Source organism: Mustela putorius, unplaced genomic scaffold (genome assembly GCF_011764305.1).
Source record: "Mustela putorius furo isolate JIRA1106 unplaced genomic scaffold, ASM1176430v1.1 tig00003972_pilon_pilon_pilon, whole genome shotgun sequence".
NCBI lineage: Eukaryota > Metazoa > Chordata > Mammalia > Carnivora > Mustelidae > Mustela > Mustela putorius.
In genome coordinates this window covers 8,081,987-8,106,245 of record NW_025422115.1, presented here as the reverse complement: position 1 = coordinate 8,106,245, position 24,259 = coordinate 8,081,987, and the positions used below count along the sequence as shown (strand labels likewise).

Genomic DNA, 24,259 nt, shown 5'->3' with positions numbered 1-24,259 from the left:
AAATCTAACACCTAGTCATTTAAAAATCTTTCATCAAGTTAGGAATAGAAGGAAGTGAAAATCATTCTAAACATATATAAAACATTCTAAAACACAAACACAAACACACACACACACGAAAAAAAGCGTATACAAAAACCCCATAACTAACATCACATTAACAGTGGAACGCTGAATGCTTTCCCCCTCTAAAACTATGAGCAAAGCGAATGTGTCCACTTTCACATTTATCCCACGTGATACTAGAAATTCTAGCCAGTGCAAATAGGCAAGAAAGAGAAAATGCAAACAAATTGGAAGCAAATCCCAGGAAATCTATCAAAAAAAAAAAAAAAAAAAAAAAAAAACTCCTAGAACTAAAAAATGAATTCAGCAAGGTCACAGAATACAAAATCAACACACAAAAATCAATCACATTTCCACATAGTAACAAGAAATGTGCAGAACTTAAATTAAAAACAAATGTCATTTTCTAACAAAATATCTAAATATACATTTAACAAATACGCAGGAGATCTATATGCTGAAAATTATGAAATGCTGTTGGAAAAAATTTTTAAAGGTGTACATAAATGTAGAGATATACCATGTTCATGGATTGAAAGACTCAACACAGAAGGATGTCAGTTCTCTCTAAACTGCTATGTAAAATTTATATAATTCCTATTAAAATTTCATCAATATATTTTGGAGACAGAGACAGCACATTCTAAAATATATATGTAAATCACAGCCTACGGAATAGCTAAAACAGTCTTAACAAAAAAGAATAAAGTGAGAAGAATCACTCTACTCAATGTTAAAGCTATTATAGCTACAGTAACCAAGACAGTGTGGTATTGGTAGACGCTGTGTCCAGTGAGCCAGAACAGAACACAAAGAAGTAAACCCATGCAAATATTCTCAATTGATTTTTTTTTTTTAACGTAGATGCAAAAGCAATTTGGTGGAGGAAGGATAGTCTTTTCACTACAGTCTGGAGCAATCAATCACAGGCAAAATAATGAACCTTGACCTTAACACTTCATGCCTTATATAAAAATTGACTCAAATGGGACAATTTTTAAATTTAAAGTGTACACCTATAAAGCTTTTAGGAAAGACATCAGAGAAAAGTGTTCAGATTATAGTTCTTAGTGTTGACACCAAAATTAACATCTATGAAAGGAAAAAAATGAACAAACTGGACCTTATAAATATTTAAACTTTTGTTCTCTGAAGAGGTTGAAGAGCCAAGTTATAGACTGGGAGAAAAAATTTGCAAGCCACATATTTGGCAAAGGACTAATATCTAGAGTATATGAGGAAGTTGCAAAATTCAATAGTGAAATGCAAATAAGCCAATTAGAAAATGGACAACGCACAAGAATATTTATTTCACTAAACCACATATAGAGATGTCAGTGAAGCAATTGAAAAGATGTTCAACATCATTAGCCATCAAGGAAATAAAAAATAAGACAAGAACATATCACTACCTACTTACAAAAATGACTAAAAGCAAAGATAGTGTTGACAACACTAAAAGCTGAAGACGATGTGGAGACCCTCCATCACTCATACATTTCTGATGGGAACGTAAAATGATACAGCCACAGTGGAAAACAGTTTGGTAGTTTCTTATAAAACTAAAAATATAATTATCACATGACACAACCATTGCATCTTAGATATTCATCCCAGAGAAATGAAACTGATGATAGCACAAAAACTAGTATGTGAAGGTTCACTGTAGCCTTACTCATCAAAGCCAAAATCTGGAATTAACCCAGATGTCTTCAACAGACAATGGTTCAACAGTAATACATATGTACTATGGAATATGACCCAACAATGAAAAGGAACAAACGACTGACCCACACAATAACTTGGATGAATCTCCATGGAATTATGCTGAATGGGAAAAAAAAACAACCCTAATTTCACATAGTTATATACTATCATTCCATTTATATAACATTTTGGAATTGACATTTTTAGAAATAGTGGACAGATGAGTGGCTGCCAGGATAGGTTGGAAAGGAAGTAGGTATGGTTATGAAGACTAGTAGAGGAATCCCTGTGGTTTTGAAATATGTGGCTCAGTATCTTGATCATGACGTGGATATACAAATGCACACAGGTGACGAAACAGCATGGAACTTAACACACATACTCCAACACCTTTACAGACAGAAAAATGACGATAAGTCAAAACAGGGCAATCTGAATAAGATGGAACTGATTCTATCAATGTTAGTACTGCTGTTGTGATATTGTTGCCATTGGGGGAAACTGGAAAAAGTGTACAGACAATGTCTGCTATTTCTAACAACTTCATGTGAATCTACAAATTTCTTAGTAAAAAGTTTGGTTCAAACAATTTTAAGTTCTGTATTAACAATCCCAAACCTCCTCTATTTCCATTCTAGAAACAGAGCATTTGTAGGTGATATTCCTATAGATGTTCATTGTGGAGTAGCACCAAATACCAAACAAGTCTTTGTACCCATTTTCACAGGGCTCTTGAGATTTTTTCAAATCCACTATTTATAGGGGGTAAAAACAAAGGATTTGTGGTTACTCTGTTTTATAGAAGTTATCTGATCAATACAGATAGACCTATTCTCCTTGTCCATTTCTAAAATGAGCAGATTAACCTTAGACAATGTCTAAATTTCATTCTTGCTATATAATTCTATATGTTCATTCAACAACTCCAATTTCCAATTCACGTGTTTACACAAAAAGTATTAATGTAGAAAAAGAAACAAGAGGGACTTAATTTGTATTTGTTCCTTTCTCTACACTAGCATGTACGCTTGTGCTTTAAATGCATTTTTAAATCCTTAACAATCAGGTTTAGCCACATTTTTTTTTTAAGATTTTGTCTATTTATTTGACAGAGAAAGAGAGCACCAGCAGGCAGTGGGAGAGAAAGAAGCAGGCTCTCTGAGGAGCAGGGAGCCCGACACCGAGTTCGATCCCAGGACCCCGGGATCATGACCCAAGCCAAAGGCAGAGGCTTAACTGACTGATCTGTCCAGGCGCCCAGGTTTAGCCACACTTTGAACCAAAACATTTCATTTCTTTTCCTATCCCCAAAAAACTGCTTTGCAACAATTTAGGAGATGACTGGGTCAGGGATGGAATGAAAATGTGGATAACTGTATAACCCTTTTTGAATTACAAATGCCTACAAAAACAGTGGATGGCAGACACAATTATAAACTGTAAAAAGGGGCACCCAGGTGGCTCAGTGCATTAAGTGTCTGCCTTCTGCTCCAGTCATAATCCCAGGGTTCTGGGATTGAGCCCTGATTTGGGCTCCCTGATCCGTGGGGAGTCTGCATCTGCTTTTCCCTCTCCCTCTGCTGCACCCCAATCCAATCAAGCTCACTCTTTCTCTCAAATAAACGAAATCTTAAAACAAACAAGCCTTAAGAATGATTTGGTGCCCAAATTAAGTAAACTTGAAGCTGACCTATTGTATTGAATTAACTACATCCCTGCTTCCTCAAGTTAGCCAGGAAAAAGCAAGAGCTGAGAGACTAAACGTAAACAGCTTAAATAAAGGTCTAGATAGTTTTTCAAGTGCCTTAAAATTCATGAGAAAGAACAACACAGAGGCAGATGCATATACAAAGAAAGGCATAACCACTGTGATAACACTCATTGTCCAGTAGCATCAAACACAAAACAAGTCTATGGTACAACATCCCCTAGGATGATGAAACACTTGCTGATACTTTGTCCTGACTCCAGAGACAATGCTTGGGTAAGGTGCAGTACACTTTGGTATTTATTCATGGAAGAAAACATCTGTCTTGTTTTCATCATTAATCCATTAACTGTTTTGGGGGGGTTTTTTTGGTTTGTTCGTTTGTCTTTTTTTTTTTTTCCTCCTTCCTTTCCTCTCTTCCTCCCTTCTGTCTTTCCTACCTTCCTTCTCTCCTCTTTCCTTTCTTTCTCTTTTTGGTACCAGAATTTAGGACAAAGGAACATGAACAAAATAAATAAAATAGCCAGGCTAGAGTGGGATGTAGTAAGCAGGGTAGGAGGATGGGGGAAACCAGCAAAAACAGATATTCAGGTAAAGAAGAAATTGTATGTTAATGAGTGGAGCAAGAGAAAATGAATCAAATATGAGAGCTTCCAGTAGAGGTATGCTAGTAAATGTTTAACAACAGACTCTTCAGAACTACATACATGTATAAACTAATTACAAATTTTAATAAAACAAAGATTTGTAAACAAGCAATTTACAATAAAGATACAAAAATCCACATTTAAGTATACTCTCCATACTTAAATAACACTATGAATTCTACATCTATAACTTCAGTTTGACTTGCTATTTCTTTTTTAAAAATGCTGTCTTGAGATATAAGTCCAACTTACCTATGCAAAGTGTATGATTCAATGGTTTTAGTTTATTTACAGTTACGTGCAACTATCATCACAGTCAATTATAGATAGTTTTCAATCACCTCAAAAGGAAACCTTATACCCTTTAACTATCAACCTTCTTCCCTCCTTTCTCCAGCCCAAGGCAATCAATAATATACTGTGTATCTCTCTAGCATTTTCTTTCTCTCTTTTTTAAAGATTTGTTTATTTACCTGGGGGAGGGGGGAAGGGCAGAGGAAGAAGGAAAGAGAGAATCTTCAGCAGGCTCCATACTGAGCATGGAGTTCAGTGTGGGGGCTTGCTCTCATGAACCAAGATCATGACCTGAGCCAAAATCAAGAGTTGGATGCTTAACCAGTTGAGCCACCCAAATGTTTTGTCATTTGGCACATACATGTTTAAAACTATCATATCTTACTGTTGTGTAGATATTTTAATCATTATAAATTATCCCTCTTATCTGTAGCAAAATTCATTATCCATTTTTATCCATTATTCATTATCTATTTCTTGCAAAATTCATTATCTATTTTTATTACTCAAATAAATCAGCTTACGAATAAATGCCTGATTGTCACTTTTGTATAAGTTAGCCGATTCGATGAAAGCAAAATAACAAAGACCTTTGGAGCTTTACCTGACATGAGCAACTTCTTTGCTAAATCATATAATTACTTTTGGATAGTAGAAGAATATGTCCTCATCTTTTTTTTTTCATTTATTTATTTTCAGCATAACAGTATCATTATTTTTGCACCACACCCAGTGCTCCATGCAATCCGTGCCCTCTATAATACCCACCACCTGGTACCCCGACCTCCCATCCCCCCACCACTTCAAACCCCTCAGATTGTTTTTCAGAGTCCATAGTCTCTCATGATTCACCTCCCCTTCCAATTTACCCCAACCCCCTTCTCTCTAACTCCCCATGTCCTCCATGCTTTTTGTTATGCTCCACAAATAAGTGAAACCATATGATAATTGACTCTCTCTGCTTGACTTATTTCATTCAGCATAATCTCTTCCAGGCCCATCCATGTTGCTACAAAAGTTGGGTATTCGTCCTTTCTGATGGAGGCATAATACTCCATAGTGTATATGTCCTCATCTTTTTGTGCTATATTCAATGTAATGGCTATAGACACAACACACTTTTATGTTTAATCTGCACTACTAACGTTTTTTCCACTACTTCCTTAATTCTATTCTTTCTAACTCCAACCCAGAGTTGGAGTACTATCATGCATGAGGCACATTCAGCCCATGGCCTGGTTTAATATAGTTTTATCACAACACAGCCATACCCATTCATTGACTTATAGTCTATGACTGATTTTTGGGCTACAGTGGCAGAGTGGAATAGTTGCAACAGACATCATCTTCCCTACAAAGCCTGAAATATTTACTATTTATCCTCCCCCCAAAACAAAACAAAACAAAACAAAACAGCCTATACGTGAATCAGCAAGCTAACAGATAAAGCCCTGATTTTTAGTCTTTGCTGATTTCTAAGATACCTTACTCAAATTAACACTGAAGTGCTAAATAAAATCAGCAGGAACCGAGACAGACTGATCATCTTTCTGTGTCTGATAAACTATAATTATGACTTTAAAACGGTAAAAGTTCAAACACATGGATGTTTAACATTCTAAATAAGCGTTCCAAGAAAGAGAATTCAATGTTTTAGTAAAAGCAACATGATTTAAAAAAGAAAAAAAAGCCCTACTCCCGCCATGGCCAATTTCCGCTACCAACAAGACATCAGGGGAAGCAGAACTATGAGAAGAAGCACAGAAGCACACACAGGATGGTTAATTTTACACATCAACTCGAGGTGCCCAGATTAAACATTATTTCTGGGTCTGTGAGGCTATTTCTGGGTAGGATTAGCATTTGAATCAGGGACTCAGTAGACTGTCCTTCCCAATGTGTGTGGACATCATCCAATCCACTGACTGCTGGAATAGAACATAACGTGGAAGGAGGGATTTGCCCCTTTTTTCCTGCCTCGTTGTTGAGCTGGGACATCCTACTTCACCTTCTCTGGTCCTTGGACTGGGGTTTACACTGTAGGCTCCCCTGCTTCTCAGGTCTTCGGACTCAGACTGAATGATACTACTGGCTTTCCCTGGGTCTGTGGTTTGCAGACAGTAGATCATGGGACTTCCCAGCCTCCCAGTAGATCATGGGACTTCCCAGCCTCCACAATCAGGTGAGCCAATTCCTCATAACAAGTCTCTTCATATACAATAAATTTCACATACATAATAAATTAATCTTTCTTTCTGCACAGGTATGCATGTATATATGTGTTGACCTTCAATACTGCAGGGGTTATAGGCGCTGACACCCTGAACAGTTGGAAATCTGCACATAACTTCTGACTCCCCCAAAACTTAACTGTTAATAGCCTACTGTTGGACTGAAAGACTTACCAATAACATGAACAGTCAATTAACACATATTTTGTATGTCATATATATTACAGACTATTCTTGCAATAAAATAAGACAGAGAAAAGAAAATACTATCTTGAAAATTTTAAGGTAGAGAGAATACATTTACAGTACTGTACTGTATGAAAAAAAAAATCCATGTATAAATGGACCCATGCAGTTCAAACCTGTGTTGTCTGAGGGTTGATACTTATCTCCCACTGGTTGTGCTTCTCTGGAGAAACCCACTAATATAACACATAATACAGTATTTCTATCATAAAGGACGTAATGAATGTAAAAAACCTCAAGACCACATGCTTGATGTGGCTGGAGAAGAGCTCCCATTTCTTACGAAACTACACACTGCTTTCACTTTTCTTTGCCCTGACATACAAGTCATGGTTTAGGTTCCTTGAAATTCTTCTCTGTACAGGAAAGGATTTCCCATGTTTTCAATGACTGACTATGACCAAAATTAAAGGAGACATACTCTTTACCTCCACTGTCTGTTTCTTTTCCTTTTTTCTTTTTTTAACTATAAGTACTATTCTCAAGTTAAAATGCTAGGTAAATAAATGTATTTATTTTTAAAAAGTGGTGAATGTTGAATATGTTATCTTGTTTTTAGTAGAATGTATTTAATTGTAATTTATATCAGTTAATTTTTGATAATAGCTATAGCCAGATCACAAAATCTGATCATTTAATAAGCCATTCTCCCAAACGGCTAGCGTGCTGTTCAAATTTTCTTCTTCCCTGCTAATCTTTTGTTTAGTTTTCCTATCCGTCATTTAACAGGTGGTGTTGAAGCTTCCAACTATTATTGTTGAATCAACTGTTTCATTATGTCAGTGTTTGCTTCATGTGCTTTAGTAACATCCAGCATACCCTTCCTTCAGGAGCTACTTCTGCATCCAAATGAAGGAATCAGTTCCTAGGAAAATCATCATCCCTTCTGTATCTCCTAGGTGGACTTAGAAGTAGGATAAGGTGGAAATTATAATTCTCAAATACATCATGCCTTCTGCCTTTGCTACGAAATGCTTTTCTTTCATCCCCTGTTCTCCTGGGTTCTGTGAAATATTCTTTGCTCATTACTTTAAGAAAAAGAGGCTGTCGTCTGGCTTCACCCACCAGAAATCATGCATCATACCTGGGAGGCACGCATGAGGGGGAGCCTGAAATCAAGCTCTCCAAAGAGAAATACAAACATACAAGGAAGAAGAAGGTAGTGATCTGCTTCCCATCAAAATTGCACAGGTGTCATAGCTCCTGAGGCCAACATTTTACTTTGTTCTTGGGGTTAAAGGTACATAACACAAAACCTGGGCAGAGATGTCCAATTAGTGTGCAGATAACAGGCACAGCAGGATCAGGGATAGCCAGGCTCTCCAGCTGACAAGGATAGATCGCACTGTCCCTGCAGTGTGATGAATCTAATTAAAAAGGACTTAAGGTCAGAAAAACGGTGGTGTAGTCCTGGGTGAACACAACATACTCATGTCACTGTTTACTTACAGGGAAAGATACATGCTTGATGTGGCTGGAGAAGAGCTCCCATTTCTTACGAAACTACACACTGCTTTCACTTTTCTTTGCCCTGACATATAAGTTATGGTTTAGGTTCCTTGAAATTCTTCTCTGTACAGGAAAGGATTTCCCATGTTTTCAATGACTGACTATGACCAAAATTAAAGGAGGCATATTCTTTACTTCCACTGTCTGTTGTTTCTTATCCTTTTTCATTTTTAACTATAAGTACTATTCTAAAGTTAAAATGCTATGTAAAAAAAAAAGAACTGTTTTCATGATTTGCCCGTGGTTACGAGCACAGGATGACTGATGCCAGCGCCTGCTAGCTCTATGACTTAACTCCCAAGGTCTCAATTTCCTTACCTGTAAAGTGGAAATTAAATAGCACCTGTCCCCTCTTCACAGCTGTCAGGAGAAAATGAATGAACATATATAATGTGCTCAGAGCAGTGCCTTCAACATAGCAAGTGCTCAAGAAAGCAATCATCGCATAACAATTAGTACTAGCTTTGCATAAAAATATCAAAGAGCACATTTCAAGCTTATACCTAAATACATATTAAAATGAGTAAAAATATACTTTTTATGAACTCTTCCACTTAAATTTCTAGTTTCTGTGGCAATACTGAATAGGAAAAATAGGAATACTGAATAGGAAACAGAGGAAACAGAGATTGTTTGTCTTCTTCTTAAAAAAAATGTGTACCTGACTATGTTTAAATTTACCAAAAACAAGGGAAAAAAATGCAGTTCATTCTGGTCACATCTGTGATAGCAAAACAATGGACATGAACTTGCTGCCTCTGAGCACAGATGAACACAGCACACTACGGGGCAATGCACAAAGCTGCCTTTAAAAGAATGAGGGACCCCCTTGATATAGTTGACCAACATGTGTGTTAGGGGTGCCAATACCCCCCCCCAAATCCTCCAAATGGGGAACTTTTGACTTCCCCAAAACTTTACTACTACTGTTGACCAGAAGTCCCACCAATAAGAGGAACAGTTTATTAACACATATTTTGTATGTTCTATGAATGATATATTGTATTCTTATAATAAAATAAGCTAGAGAAAAGATGTTCTTAGGAAAATCACAAGGAAGAGAAAGTACATTTACAGTACTGAATCTATCAAATAAAATCCATGTATAAACAAACGTATGCTGTTCAAGGGTCAATTGTGTATTTCCACAGTAATGTGTGAAATAATATCATTGAGTAGGGAAATGAGACAAAAGTATGTAAGTTTATTTAAAAATATATATATGAGGGGCGCCTGGTAGCTCAGTCGATTAAGCGTCTGCCTTTGGTTCCGGTCATGATCCCAGGGTCCTAGGATGGAGCCCCTGCATCAAGCTCCTCGCACAGTGGGGAGTCTGTTTCTCCCTCTTCCTCTGTGCCTGCCCCCCATGCTCCTGCTCGCTTTCTCTAATAAATAAAAAACCTTTTTAAAAACCTATAATAAGTGGCGCCTGGGTGGCTCAGTGGATTAAGCCGCTGCCTTCGGCTCAGGTCATGATCTCAGTGTCCTGGGATCGAGCCCCGCATCAGGCTCTTTGCTCAGCGGGAGCCTGCTTCTTTCTCTCTCTCTGCCTACTTGTGATTTCTCTCTCTGTCAAATAAATAAAATCTTTAAAAACAAACAAACAAACAAACAAACAAAAAAAACCTATAATAAAAAACCTCTCTGTGCATACACGTGTACACATAGATGGCTCATTAATATATATGCACACAAAGAGATTTGATGGGTCATAAAGTAATCATGCAGGGTGGCAGGGAGTGGGAGGCAGAGAGTGAGAAAAGAACTTTCATTTTTATCCTAATTTATGTATTGCTTACATCTTCTATAATAAGAACTATTAATATTTTATTTCACATTAAAAAAGGAAAACAGCATCTTTTCATTTAAGACAAAACACTTATCAACACACATAATGCATCACATTATGATGATCTGCATTTGAAGAGCATTCTGTTATGCTTTCATTGAAAAGCGATGTAAGAAACAACATACAGAGTTGTCAATCACTGTGTTGTACACTTGAAACCAATGTAACATTGTGCAGCGAGTGCCGTTCCATACAAAAATACATTCCTTAAAAAAAGCAAGAAAAGTGTGAAATGAAATCCAGAAACTCTGCAGGATGAACTGAAAAAAGAAGGGCCCAAAGATTTTTAAATGAAAGTCTGATGCTGTCACCATTTATTGTATAAGCAGTGTCAAATGAAACAAAACGTGATGAGGCATTTTAAAAGGCTTTCGAAAACCAACAGTGCTTTTCCTTGTAATTAACCTAAAAGGGCGTATTGACTTAAAATCCCAAAATGATTTTTTTTACCTTCCTTGGGGGCTCTTAGGAAAAGAGCAACCGGGAGACATTCACTGCTTGATTACTCACTCACTCACTCACTCACACGCGCTCTGGGCCAGGAATGGCACCAGGCCCTGGACCTATGACAAACCGAATCCAGATGTGGGTTTTCCCATCTGCTGCCTTGCCAAGTAGGAAATGATGGGGAGAGAGGCCAGTCTCTGGAGGAAAAGAGAATGCCCTAAGGAAAGAAGAACACAGGTGGGGGGCCTCTCAGATAGGGTGATCCAGGAAGACCTCTCTGTGGTCATGCCACCTACTCTGGAATCTAGAGGATGAGGAGGAACCTCCCGTGCAGAGGACACAGCCCACAGGAGCAGCCCCAAGGGATAAAGAGCCTGGATCTCCCCTGGCTGGGACAGAGCAGTGTGGGGAGCATCCCAGGAAAGCTGGGGGAAGGAGAGGGAAAGCCCAGGGACAGCATGGGGACTATGGGGGTCCACCATATTAAGAAGCGGTGGGGAAGGGAGTCATACCAGGGTAAGCTCTAAGGGAGGGTGGGGGGATTTAGGGACCACCACAAGAAGCTGTAGCAGGACAGAGAAGGGGGCGCTTAGAGAAAGAATGGGAAGCTGGGGCAGGACATCACAAGAGGCTGCGTGGAGGAGGAGCAAGGCAGGAGGGCTCCAAAGGAACAGGAAGCAGGAGGGGCCAGATCAAAGAACTCACAGGCCACAAGGAGGGCTTTCTGCACAGCATTTTACGTTCAATGGAAAGCATATGATTGAATTTATACTTTAAGAAGCTCTTCATACAAAAATTTATGAATGGATTTGAATCCAACACACCGGGAAAATACCCAGACACACACACACACATAGTTAGAAGACACACACTCTCATGCCGTAGTATTAGAAGTTAACAGTAAAAGGATAACAGAGGAAAAAAAAAATGTCCAGGTACCTAGAAAGTTAGGAACATAAATTTAATGAATGCTTAAACAGCAAGGCAAAATTAAAGTTCTAATTTCATTGTTATTCAGTGAGACTCGATGACACCACTGTGTACCTTTGTGTCTCAACTATGAAAGGGAGCAAATGAACAAATTATTCCTTGGGAAAGTAGAAGAGGTTAATAAAATAAAGCACGGTCAACAAAACAACTCAAGAGAGTAATCTTAAGAAAACTAGCAACTGGTTCTTTGAGGGAAAACAATTTTTAAAAAAGATAAACTTTGAATCAAAGGAGAGGAAACATTTTAGCTTTAGAAATCAGAGAAGAGGGGTGCCTAGGTGGCTCAGTGCATTAAGCCTCTGCCTTTGGCTCAGGTCATGATCTCAGGGTCCTGGGATTGAGCCCCACATCGGGCTCTCTGCTCATTGGGGAGCCGGCTTCCTCCTCTCTCTCTGCCTGCCGCTCTGCCTACTTGTGATCTCTGTCAAATAAATAAATAAAATCTTAAAAAAAAAAAAATCCGAGAAGACATCAACCAAAAGGTTTTTAAAATGATAACAGCCTTGCTGAAGTATAAACCACACACTATTCACCTACTTACGTAAAGCTGACAATTCATTAGTGTTTAGTATCTTGACGGAGCTGTAGAGCCACAGTCAATTTTAGGACATTTTTATCACTCCAAAAATACACCTTAAACTCTGCCAATGTCCCCATTTTCCTTCACGCCTTCCGGCCCTAGGCAACCATGAATCTACTTGCTATGTCTACAGATTTGCTAAAAATTTATCTTTTAATTAGAAAAGAACATGACCTTTAGATTTCTAACAATACAACAGATGAAATACACAATTTTAGAAAGATACATATTAACAAAAATTACCTCAAACAACATAAATAACACAATGAGCCTATAAAAATATTTAAAAGAAGTCAAATCTCCACTCCCCAAAATGTAACAAACTGGCATAATTCCTAGGTTATTTCAATGGTTTCAGGACACAGATTAAACCACATGCTTCCAAGTTCATTCCAGGCAGGCCAAATGATTCCAATTAAAAAACTGGACAAGGCTGTGGCTAAAGGTAAATTTTGGGTCAATCTCAAGTATGAATTTAGGCATACAACGCTTCAATAAAATATTAGCAATTTGAAAGCCACATAATATGTATGCCTCAGAAGCGCCCCGGACCGAGGAGGGCCTATTTCCATAATGCAAAGCTGGTTCAGCATTAGGAAATCTATTAATGCAAATCATGACATTAATAAACTAAAAGGGGAAAGCTGTATGATCAGCTTCACAGATGTTGAAAGATGATGATAAAATTTACATGCATTCTTGATTAAAATAAAAATCTTAGAGAGCCAGGCAAGATGGAAGTGCTGTGAGTTATTAAGGGCACCTTTCTCGTAAGCTGACAGCAAACATTAGGCTAAATGGTGACTCCTTGGGTCAACCCCATTCACTTTGAACCAGCTTGAAAGTCAGCCAAAAAATGTGGTATTAAAAAGGTCTCTTTTATTAGTCAAACTTTTCCCCTCGTAAATCCTCATTGGGATTGGGAATTAACAGATGACACAGGGTTTGGTCTGATCCAGATTTCCCTGGGACAGTGACCTGTAAATTCGAACTTAATTTAGTCCCTGCTTTCTTGGACACTATAGATCGAGGTGGAAATGCTCTGTCTGCCTCATTCGCCCTTGCAGGAGTCCAACTGATCAGGAAAGCTCTGCATTGGTAGGTAGGACTTGGCTTCTGGCTACAAACATGTTATAAAAATGATATTATATATATATTATTATATAAAAATTGTATTCCTATAAAAATTATATTTTATATATTATTATATATTATTATATTATATTACATTACATTATATATTTTATTATTATATTATATATTATTATATTATTAAAAAAGGCTTCTTAGAGTCAGAGTAGAACCTGAACTTCTGGGATAGCAGTACACAGCTTGGAAGATGATGGGCAAGGGAAGCTGCTGAGCCTCCTGATGATGGGAAGATTCTCTCCCTTCCCTCTGTTCTGTCTCCTCCCCTTTGTCTTTCTATGAAGCTCAATGGTCAGATTACAAGCCTACTTCATTGCAGGCTACTGAATGCCAACTGAAAACTGCATCAGTGTAAAAAGCCAAGAAAAAATACACAAGCTGTAAATATACATCATAAAGGGACAACACTCTTACTTTCACAGCTACAGGGCAGTCCATATGGACAAAAAAAGATACCCTAGAAAAACTTTTAGATTGAATAAAGAAGTTCTAGAAAACAAACAAAAATTAATAGCATTTCTCCTTCTGGAAAGAGAGGTGAATCTTTTTCTATCCCTCTAAGTACAACTAGGAAAACCCTGGATATTATGTATCAAATGTATATCAAAAGACTAGAAAGTATAAAGACAGACTGGTTAGGAACCTCAGAACCCAGGGAAGGGAAAAGCAATGAGTTTCCTGGGTTTTCTTTTTGCCTCATGGATCCTGTAGCTGGAGATGAAGACAGAGAGCACCCACCCCCAGCCACCCCCAACTCCCACGATGTTGAGGGAGACCACATGGAGAGCTTGGGCTTCCACCTCATTGGGCAATAGGAGGTGCCATCTCTCCTCCCTCAGGTCAAGTGGTCACCACATAGCAATCATGAGGCCACCTCCCCACCCCATGTCAATATAAGCCACCTGGGGATCAGTGATGAGGCATTCCACTCTTCCCAGCCAGGCAGGTACCAGTGGAGGCCCATGGAGGCTGGGGAAGTGCCAACTCTTGTCCCCACCCAGGAGAAAACCATTAATAGGATAGCTAAATTAATAGGTAGGTAAAGAATTCTTACACTTAACACCCAAAGCATGATCCATAAAAGCAAAAATTGATAAATTAGACTTCATCAAAATTAAAAACTTTTGCTCTGCCAAAGACCCCATTAAGAGGATGAAAAGGCAAACTGTAAACTGGGTTAAACATTTGCAAAGTCCATCTTCAATGAAGGACTAGTATCTAGAATGTAAAGAAATCCTAAATCTCAACAGTATAAAAAATGGGTAAAAGATATGAGATGTGACCACACACTACACCGAAGAGGATATACAGACGGCAATGAAACAAAGGAAAAGCTGTTTGCCACTGTTATTCATCAGGGAAGCACAAATTAAAATCACAAGACATCACTCCAAAGCATGAGAATGGCTCAAATGAAAATAGGTGACAACCTCCAATGCTGGTGAGGATGCAGAGAAACTGGAGCTCTCGTACACTACTGGCGGGAAAGTAAAATGATATTGACAACCCAGAAAACAGCATGGCAGGTCTCAAAAAAATTAAACAGGTGTCTGTCGTACAACCCAGCAATTGTACTCCTGGACATTTATCTCAAAGAAATAAATTATGTCCACACAAAACCTTTACGTCAATGTTCACAGAAGCTTTATTTGTGATAGTCAGAAAATGGAATAAGTGCAGACGTCCTCCCACAGGTAAATGGTTAAAAATGGTTAAGCCAACTGTAGTATATCCCTACAGTGGAATCCTGCTCCACGGAGGAAATAGGAAGAAACTCCTGGTATGTAGCAGCAACCTGAATGAATCTCCAGAGGATTATGCTGAGTGAAAAGAGCCAATTCCAAAAGGTTATATATTGTATGATTCCACTTATGTAACATTTTGAAAACTAAAAAAAAAAAAAAAAAAGTAATAGAAACGGAGTATTCTAAGGGACTAGTGGTTGCGCATGGTTAAGAAGGGAGTTGGGGTGGAAGGGAAGTATGGTCATGAAAACAACATGAGGGACCTTTATGGTGGTAGGAATGTTCTGCATCTTGACTGTTAACAGTGTAAAGTAACCCAGTAACATGCTAGCAATGGGGGAAACTGGGAAAAGCTACATAGATCTCTCCATATAATTTCTTGCAACTGTTTCCAAACCCATGATTATCTCAAAATGAAAAGTTTAATTTTTAAAAAAATCAATAATTTTCCTATATTACAGCAATAAGCAATTATAAAAAATAATAAAGAAAAATACCCTCAACATTAGCATCAAAAACTGAAAAAAAACTAGAAAAAAAGTTAATATAAGATGTTTAAGCCCTTTATGAAGGAAGTTGTAAGACTTCCTTCAAGACATGAAAGACCTGAAAACAGGAGTGAAAGAATCCCTTTCTGGATAAGAAGACTTGATCTTTACACAGATCTCAATTCTTTCCAAAGATACCTACCTATATGTTCAATTCTTCTTCTATGAAAAAAAGCTCAATCTCCCTGATAACCAGGGTATGAAAATTAAAATAATGAGATTTCATTCTTTGTCCTTCAGACTGGCAAACATTTTCATTTTTTAATATAACCCTTTCTGGAAGGCAGTATCTATAAAAAATTGTAATGCATTCACCCTTCGGGCCATCAGTCCAAATATGAGAAAATATCCTACATAAATACACACAGACTTGTCCCCAGATTTATTTGTAAGACAATGAGTTCCAGCATTATTTATGACATTAGAAGTTAGAGACCATGTAAGTGCCTTGCAGTTGGGGGCCTGTTAAATAATGTATACAAATTGCATCCATAGAATTTAATGCAGGAATCCAAAAGACAGAGTAGATATGAGGCTATTTCTCAATTTTACAAACAGAAATTTCCATAAAGGTACCTGCTGACCTAAGGTATTAAAGAGGACTTTTTATACTTCTGTAGTTTTGAAATTTTTCAATGGACCTATTTCTTTGATAGTTTGAAGCATCAAATAAATAAAATAGTTGCATTTCTGGAAAAATACAAAAGAAAGGAAGCAAAATAGACAATATAAATCAGTATGAATGCAAATAAAATAAATAACATAATGTTAGCATAGGTATTTTTTAAGACAATTCAATGCATTACTTCATATTAATAAATATGTAAAGGCCAATGTAATGAAAAAAATGTTAATAATACAGAATTGTCAAAAGCTTAGAAAGAAATAGAAAAAAGCTGGAAAAGAAAACTGTGTAAAATAACTATTTGATAAAATAGTGCTGGACTAGGGAATTACACATTTAGGTGTCAATATCCATCAAGTAATGGAAAATTCCTTAGATTTCATTTATTCAACTAAATGGAATGGTTGAACTTCATAAGTGAAATTATGAAAATCTGAAATTGAAAAATTAAATTATGAAATTGCTATACTCTGGAAACAAAGTATGGAGGGTAGGAGAAAAATGAAAACTATAAATTAATTGCATTTATGAATATGAAAAATCATAAATATCAGCAGATAGAATCTAGTAGTATTTTCAAAGATTATGGGGATTTCATTCTAATTACGTTCCATGTTTCTTAATTTTGAGAATCTATTAATATAATTTATCATACCAATACATCAAAATAAAAATATATAATCTTAACAGATGTCCAATAAAACTTGATAAAACTTAACTTCAATTTTATTTTTAAAGGGCTCTTAGTAAAATATGAATAGAACATCATCACCTTAACATTACAAAATGGCTATTTGAAACCATCTCTTACCATCATATTTGAAGTAAATAATTATATTCAGCAACAAAAAGTAGACAATGAAACACCATTAATATCTAATGTTATTTTGATAATTTTAGACAAAATAATGAGTTGGGATAACAAGTACAAACACTGGAAAGCAGAGACAATATTATAATTACTTTTCCTGACAGACTATAAATAAAAGACTTAATTGTACATTCAATGGCATATACTATTAAATATAAATAATAAAAAATCACTGAATGTCTTACATATCACTAGGGACCTCTTGCAATATAAAATAATAATTTTTAAAAATGCACCCATCAGAGAAACAAGTTATTTAAAATATCTAGCACTAAGCTTTAAAAGAAATATGTATGGTCTGTATGTGTATTTTTTAAAACTGTAAAAACATAATGGTATTTATAGCAAAATAAATGCAAGATCTATGAAATATATAAATATTAAAAAGTTAAGCCCTAAAATTCTGGGAGCAAAATGGGAAAACTTTGTATAATTTTGGAGGGGAAAATGCTTTTCTAGGTAAAACATGTAAGCCAGAAATCATATAAATATGATTTATATATACATGAGTAAAGCAATTTGAGTTTATGAAATTTCCACACAAGAAAGAATACTGAAAAAAGTCAAAAAATGAATGACAAACTATGAAAAATATGTATCTGTTACACATATGACCGTGAGCAGATTCCTTAATAGAGGAAGTGCATTTATAAATCAATTATGAATAGCAACAACCTCAAAGAGAAATAGACAACAAAAATGAACTGGCAATTAGCAAATAAAGAAATCCCTTCCAAACAAACGTAGAAGATGCTTAACTTCACTTTTAACTAAAGAAATGCAATTTACTATTAAGATCTATACTTTTAGCAGATTGGCAAAGACCACATATAATTCTGATGACACACAGAAGTTTGCATGGGTCTGGATAATTGAGTCCTGTTGGTGAGAGTCTGGCGTCCTATCTTTGGAAGTTAATTTAGGAATAACATTCTAAATTTAAAGTGCACTCTGATTTTGACTGAAAGGACACTCTTAGTAATTTTTTCTCTAGGTCTACATGTGCCTTCTTCTCTGGTTGGCCACTGTTCCCTTTACACTCAGGTCAGTTCCCACAGCAGTAGCCCTAGCTATTCTATTGGTTGAGTAATTAATGTGCACAGAGGGTAATCTTCTCTGCCATGTTTGTTTTAGCAGGACACTAGAAACATCCCTAACCTGTCCTTCATTAAGTGGTGGTTAAATAAATTATCCTGCATCCATCCATCCAGTGGAATTCTCTGCTGCTCTTTATTTAACAGCTGGGCAGATCTCCAAGTGCTGTCACATAAATGTTGCCAAGCCACAGGGCTGGCTGACAAAAGCCACCTAAATAATGATGTATCACATAGACTCCCTATGTATGTAAAAATGATAATATGCAAAATAAATGTACAAAATGTCTGGCTTCCAAAAAATTCCTGGAAGGGGGTGGGAGTTTGGAATAGAAAAATATATATATATGAGAGAGTATGAGTTAATTTTTAATTATGCATAGGAAAAAGAGAAACACACATACAGATATGGAAATGTACTAGATAACATAAAGGAAAACAAAAACTGCACTGAAGGATTTACAAGAACAATTTGGAGAAACTAAAACACAAACAATGCTCCTGAATGGGAAAACATGCTATTGTTAACCCATCAACTCTCTCCCAAGGCAATCTGTAATTTTAATGTGATTCCAGTTCAACTCTCAAATCTATTCCTTTTGAGTCTTGACAAACCCCCCCCCACCACCAAATTTTAAATTATTCTGGAAAACTAAGCTTCTATACTTTTTAAAAGTAGATTAAAGTTTGGAATGGGGGCTGCCTGTGTGGCTCAGATGGTGAAACTTCTTATTCCTAGTTTCAGCTCACGTCATGATCTTATGGTTGTAGGATCAAGCCCCATGTGGGGCTCTGTGCTCAGAGTGGAGTCTGCTTCAGATTCTCTCCCCCTCCAACTCACTCTCTCTCTCACTCAAATAAATAAAATCTTAAAAAAAAATCTGAAATGGGGGTGTGGATAAGGCTTGTCCTACCAGTTGTAAAAAAAAATATATATATATATATAAAATACATATAAATATATATATACATATAGACTCTCTTTATATATGTACATATAAAGATATATATGTGTAAATATATATATATATATATATATATATATATAAAACATTTCCCTCTCCATACATACACACACACACACACATACACACAGTTAAAGTAATTAAAGTAATACAGCTCTGGAATATAAAAATAACAAACCTAGAAGTGGGGGAGAATGAAAAGTTCAGTCATAGGCAAATAGACATAAGTAAGCATCAGTCTGCATGTGTACATCAGTCTAGATGTACAGCTAGAGTAGATATTGGTTGTTTTTCAATCACCAAACATTTTTGCCTCCTCCTACCTCAACCCTTCCTAATAATACCTAACTTTGTTTTTGAGGATTATCTCTTGAATCGCCTTGGATTCAGTGTGGCAGGACAGTTAAGTAGCTATCTATCTTGCCCCGACCAATTAAATGCTCTCTCTCTGGGTTCTCACTCTAGAGCAAATGAGCTGAGATTAAAAACCACTGGAGGGGCCCCTGGGTGGCTCAGTGGGTTAAATCCTCTGCCTTCGGCTCAGGTGATGGTCCCAGGGTCCTGGGATCGAGCCCCGCATCAGGCACTCTGCTGAGCAGGGAGCCTCTCTCTCTCTCTCTCTCTCTGCCTACTTGTGATATCTGTCTGTCAAATAAATGAATAAATTAATTAATAAAAAAAAACACTGGAATTGTTTACTTCTGCAGAACAATACCCTGGGGAGTTGAGGGTTCCTGCAGCAGGCCCCCTACTCTGGCCCCCACTTCTGCATCCACAGAGAACCAGCCAGTTTCCAAGTCTAAGCTTTAGACCTCTTGGTTTTTCTACAGAACCTGCCATCTTTGCAATAAATGGCTATGGCTTTGTCAGTTTCTGTAGCTTTGCCATCAAAGGACTCTTAGGATTCAGGTGGCATGTCAAATCATCATGGAAATATTAGGTTACTCAGGGGAATTGTTTCAGGAAAATTAGTACTCATTTTGGGGAAGAGTTAAATTCTTTAAATAAATTCCAGAATATGAAAGAGTTAATTATATTTTTAAAAAGGGGGGAAGTAACTTGATCTTGGAAAGAATGTCTTTTTACTGGTTCCAAGATAAGACCACAAAGGAAAACATTCATAGATTTAAATGCACTAAAATAAAAGGCAAATAATAATCCAGGAAGTATATTTGACGAATACAAGCTGTAGGACTCAAAACCGTAAAATGTAAAGATCTCCTAAAAGTCAGCAAGATAGTTAAATCTTAAAAAAAATCTAAAAATGGGTAAAAGCCCCAATCAGTTCATAGAGGAAATATAACTATATTTCCTCCATGTTTTATAGTTATATTTCTTCTATGTTTTATATATATATATACACACACACATATATATACTCACACACATATATACATACATATATGTTGCATCTATGCATATACACATATAAATTTATGTATGTATAATTATTATATAAATGAATTACATAATTGCATTTATAAAGACTTCTTACAAATCATTAAGATAAATACCCCTAAAAATGGGTAAAGGTTATAATCAACTCACTGAAGGAGAAATATAAATGGTACATACACTCATATCCATATATTATTACCTATATATGTATACATGCAGGTACATATATACACTTATGTAATGCAATTATAAATAATTGGTAATATTCAAGGAAGTTCAAATTAAAGCAATGATGTCATTTTATACCTTTTAAATTAGCATAAACTTTAAAAAGTAAGAATTTGCAGTGCTAGCAAAGGGTGTAGCAAGAACACCATTCTCATCTATTGGGATTATAAATTGGTAAACTCTTTTAGAAGGCAGTATGTCAATATGTATCAACTGCTTTAAAGATGTGGATTCCTCATGATCAAGCAAGTTCACTTCTAGGAGCTGAAAAAATATTTTGTGTAGGGACCGTGGCAACCTTCATCCATGCAAAAAGCAGACATTGGTTAAATAAATAATGCTATATTCATACATACAGAGCAGCCACTACACTTAAAGTTGTAGAAAAGAATTTAAAGTATTATTATATTATAATATATATAACATAATATATGTAATATACTAAATTATACATAATGTTCACAACCAATAAAAAAATCAAATCACAAAACTGCATGGAGAGTTCAGCACATTTAAATGTATGTTAAATATGCACATGTTATGTATACATGCACATACATACACATACACACCTATTATGCACAGAAAATACTGGAAGGACATAATAAACATAGTAATAAAGTGCATTTTGCTTTTTGAATTTTCTGTAGTAATTACATATTTTTTTGTAACAGGAAAGGAGTATACTTTTGTGCATTTTATGAATCCTATCTTATCTTAGGAAAAGCTCAGGGCAGGCAATATCTACTCTTAATAGGAAACAGAAGTAAAGCTGAGACAGGGAAGGTGATTTGTTCTAAGTCATTAACTACGGGGTTATAAAGCCATGACTTTGATCCTGATTCACTGAGTCCAAATCCCCTACTCTCTCTACTATTCACGCTACACCTCAGCAAGTGACCACACTGATCTTGCTCGGAAATTACTGGCCAAGTATGAGCCTTGGGGTCGGGGGCGGGGGGAAATGGCCAGTCCCTTGCTAGTTGCCAGATGTTAGGATATCCACAGCACCTAGTATTTAGGAACAAGGAGGCTGGCTCAGTTAGGGATAGAAGTTGGCAAGTCATCCTTCCTGAGGGTGGTAGGGCTCCAGGTTGTATCAATTCTTAGCCTTCATGAGCAATACTGCAGTACATCAAGGATACTCTGTACATCCTAACTGGATGAAATTTTATCAGTGTGGTCTAGGTCAGCTGAACAGAAAGTAGCAAGCTGAAGCTCTCACAGTTAGTTTTTGGAACTCAGTAGCTGCCTCTGCATTGAAACTGAACCAAGGGACCCTAGTCCTTCTAGCCTAGGTAGATAAAAACTGGAGAGAGCAGCAGGCTTCCCAACAGCTGCTCCTCTGAACCCAAATGGCATGGCCACAAGAAAAAAAAGCATGGCTCTGCTATGGAGAAGCTTCGGGTAATTCAGGATAGCCCCTGACCTCTCAGAAGTAACAGCCCCAGGCCCAGCAAGTGCACAGGCAGCTGTGGAAGAGAATGGCTCTAAAAGGTAACTGTGTAGTCTCCAAGATTGATCAACAAATACCAGTGTCTCGCATCTAGCAGCCATGATCCTATCGGGAGTCAAACTATAAAACCCCCACGCTCCTTAACAAATGTGATTGCCCCACCTGGAAGCACATATCTTGGTCCCAGGAGCTAAGTCATGATATGGAATGAAGCTTCTATCCCACAAAGCATTTATTGATCCCTTACAAAGTACACAAAACACTGTCTACCATTCTCCTAGATCTAAAAGATAATCTACTTTTTGAATTGAAAAAAAAAAAAAAAAGTGAACTAAGTTGTTTTGATGCACCCATTATCAAGCTCATATGTATCACGGCACTTACAATCAACTTACACAATTGATTTTTAAAAATTCAGTGGGGACAAAAATCAATGCCACAAATGCCAAAATATAATCTTTGCTAAAGACATTTGCTCTAAAAGCACTACGCCGTGATCCTGAGAAATACCCTTTTAGTAACTGACTTACAAGTAGGCTGAGTTTTAATTTGAGATAATGTTTAGAAATGAACCAACTTAACTCAAATTCCCTATACAATTATAAAACATCAGACTAAATCCAAGGATATAATAAAATTTATTTTTTAAAATTACTTTCAGGCAAAATCAAAGCCTGTGACCTTTTTCAAAAGGTTTGCATTTCATTACTCACCAACTGACAGCCTTCTAGGGAGTTCACTAGCTGAGCATTCTGACAGGAGAGAATTGAACCAGCCAAATTCAGCATTACGCACACTGCAGAGAGCAGCATGAAAAAGGTTATCTGGAAACAAACCAAACAAAAAATGGATTATTCACTTGGAGAAGTTCGAAGGAAAAGTGATTTGGCTTTTAAAAAAGCCTTCAGTTTATCAAATAATTATAAGAGTAACAGTTGTATTTCTTTTTTAAAAGACGGTATCATTTCTCAAAATTTGAATTACATAGTGAAATATTTTAGAGGCTCAACTTGAAAACACTATACATTATATAGGCTCAGAATAGTTTTATATTGTCTCAAAAATAATACATTGTAAATGACTAAAGAAAACCAACAGAAAGTAGTTTATTTATTAGAAAGCCTTTATATTTATTTAAATTTTTATGGAAAATTTCCTACCTATGCAAAACCAGAGAAGAGAGTTTAATGAAGCCCCCACCCCACATACCTATCACCCAGACTCAACAACTAACTAATTCATGGTCTGTTGTGTTTCATTTATACCTTCTCCACTCTAGAACGCTTTGCAGTAAATATCAGACATGATATAATTTCATCCTTTCAGTGTATGTTTCTAAAATAAGACTGTTTTTGAAAACACAGCCAACATAATGTCATCATCTCTAGCGTAACCATTCCCTAATATCAAATGTTCAGAGTTCACATTTCCTTAACTAGCTCAAAAATTTTTTTAAAAAATCAGTTTACACAGGATAGGAAGGAATTCGTTCCATATAGAGTAACTAATTGTTTTGCGTCTTTGCAATATTTTTTCGTTGATGGGTTTTCCCACCCACTGTATTTTTTCTTCTATGAAATTTATTGAAGAGACCTGTTACTTTGTTCTTTACTTTGCTGTCTCCTCCTATTAGTTAACATTTCCCCATTCTCTGGATTTCTTGTAATTTGGTGGTTAGACATAGAAGTTTGATCAAATTGAGACTAATAGAAGGCAAATAATGTCTATGATGTTGGCAGCCGTTCTTAATGATTGCTTAGACCATTAATTTGTTAGGGTTTCCAAAACAGTGCTAGTATAACACCATCATTTCATAGTTCTTTATTCCTAGGGATCAGTATATAGAACACTTTTCCTCATCAACTTTTAAAAAAATTTAAATTAAATTAATTAGCATAAAATGCAT

The 24,259-nt window shown here is 36.4% G+C and overlaps 1 protein-coding gene across 4 annotated transcripts in view; it reads right to left on the bottom strand.

Moving 5' to 3' along the window:
* Positions 1–24,259, bottom strand: part of FAM189A1 (family with sequence similarity 189 member A1) — a 486,040-nt gene that overhangs the window by 99,273 nt on the left and 362,508 nt on the right. For all 4 annotated transcript variants that reach the window (XM_004759869.3, XM_013060110.2, XM_045070539.1 and 1 more), the window contains exon 3: positions 23,067–23,177. In XM_004759869.3, coding sequence (XP_004759926.3) covers positions 23,067–23,177 — 111 coding nt within the window. The remainder of the gene's footprint in view (positions 1–23,066; positions 23,178–24,259) is intronic.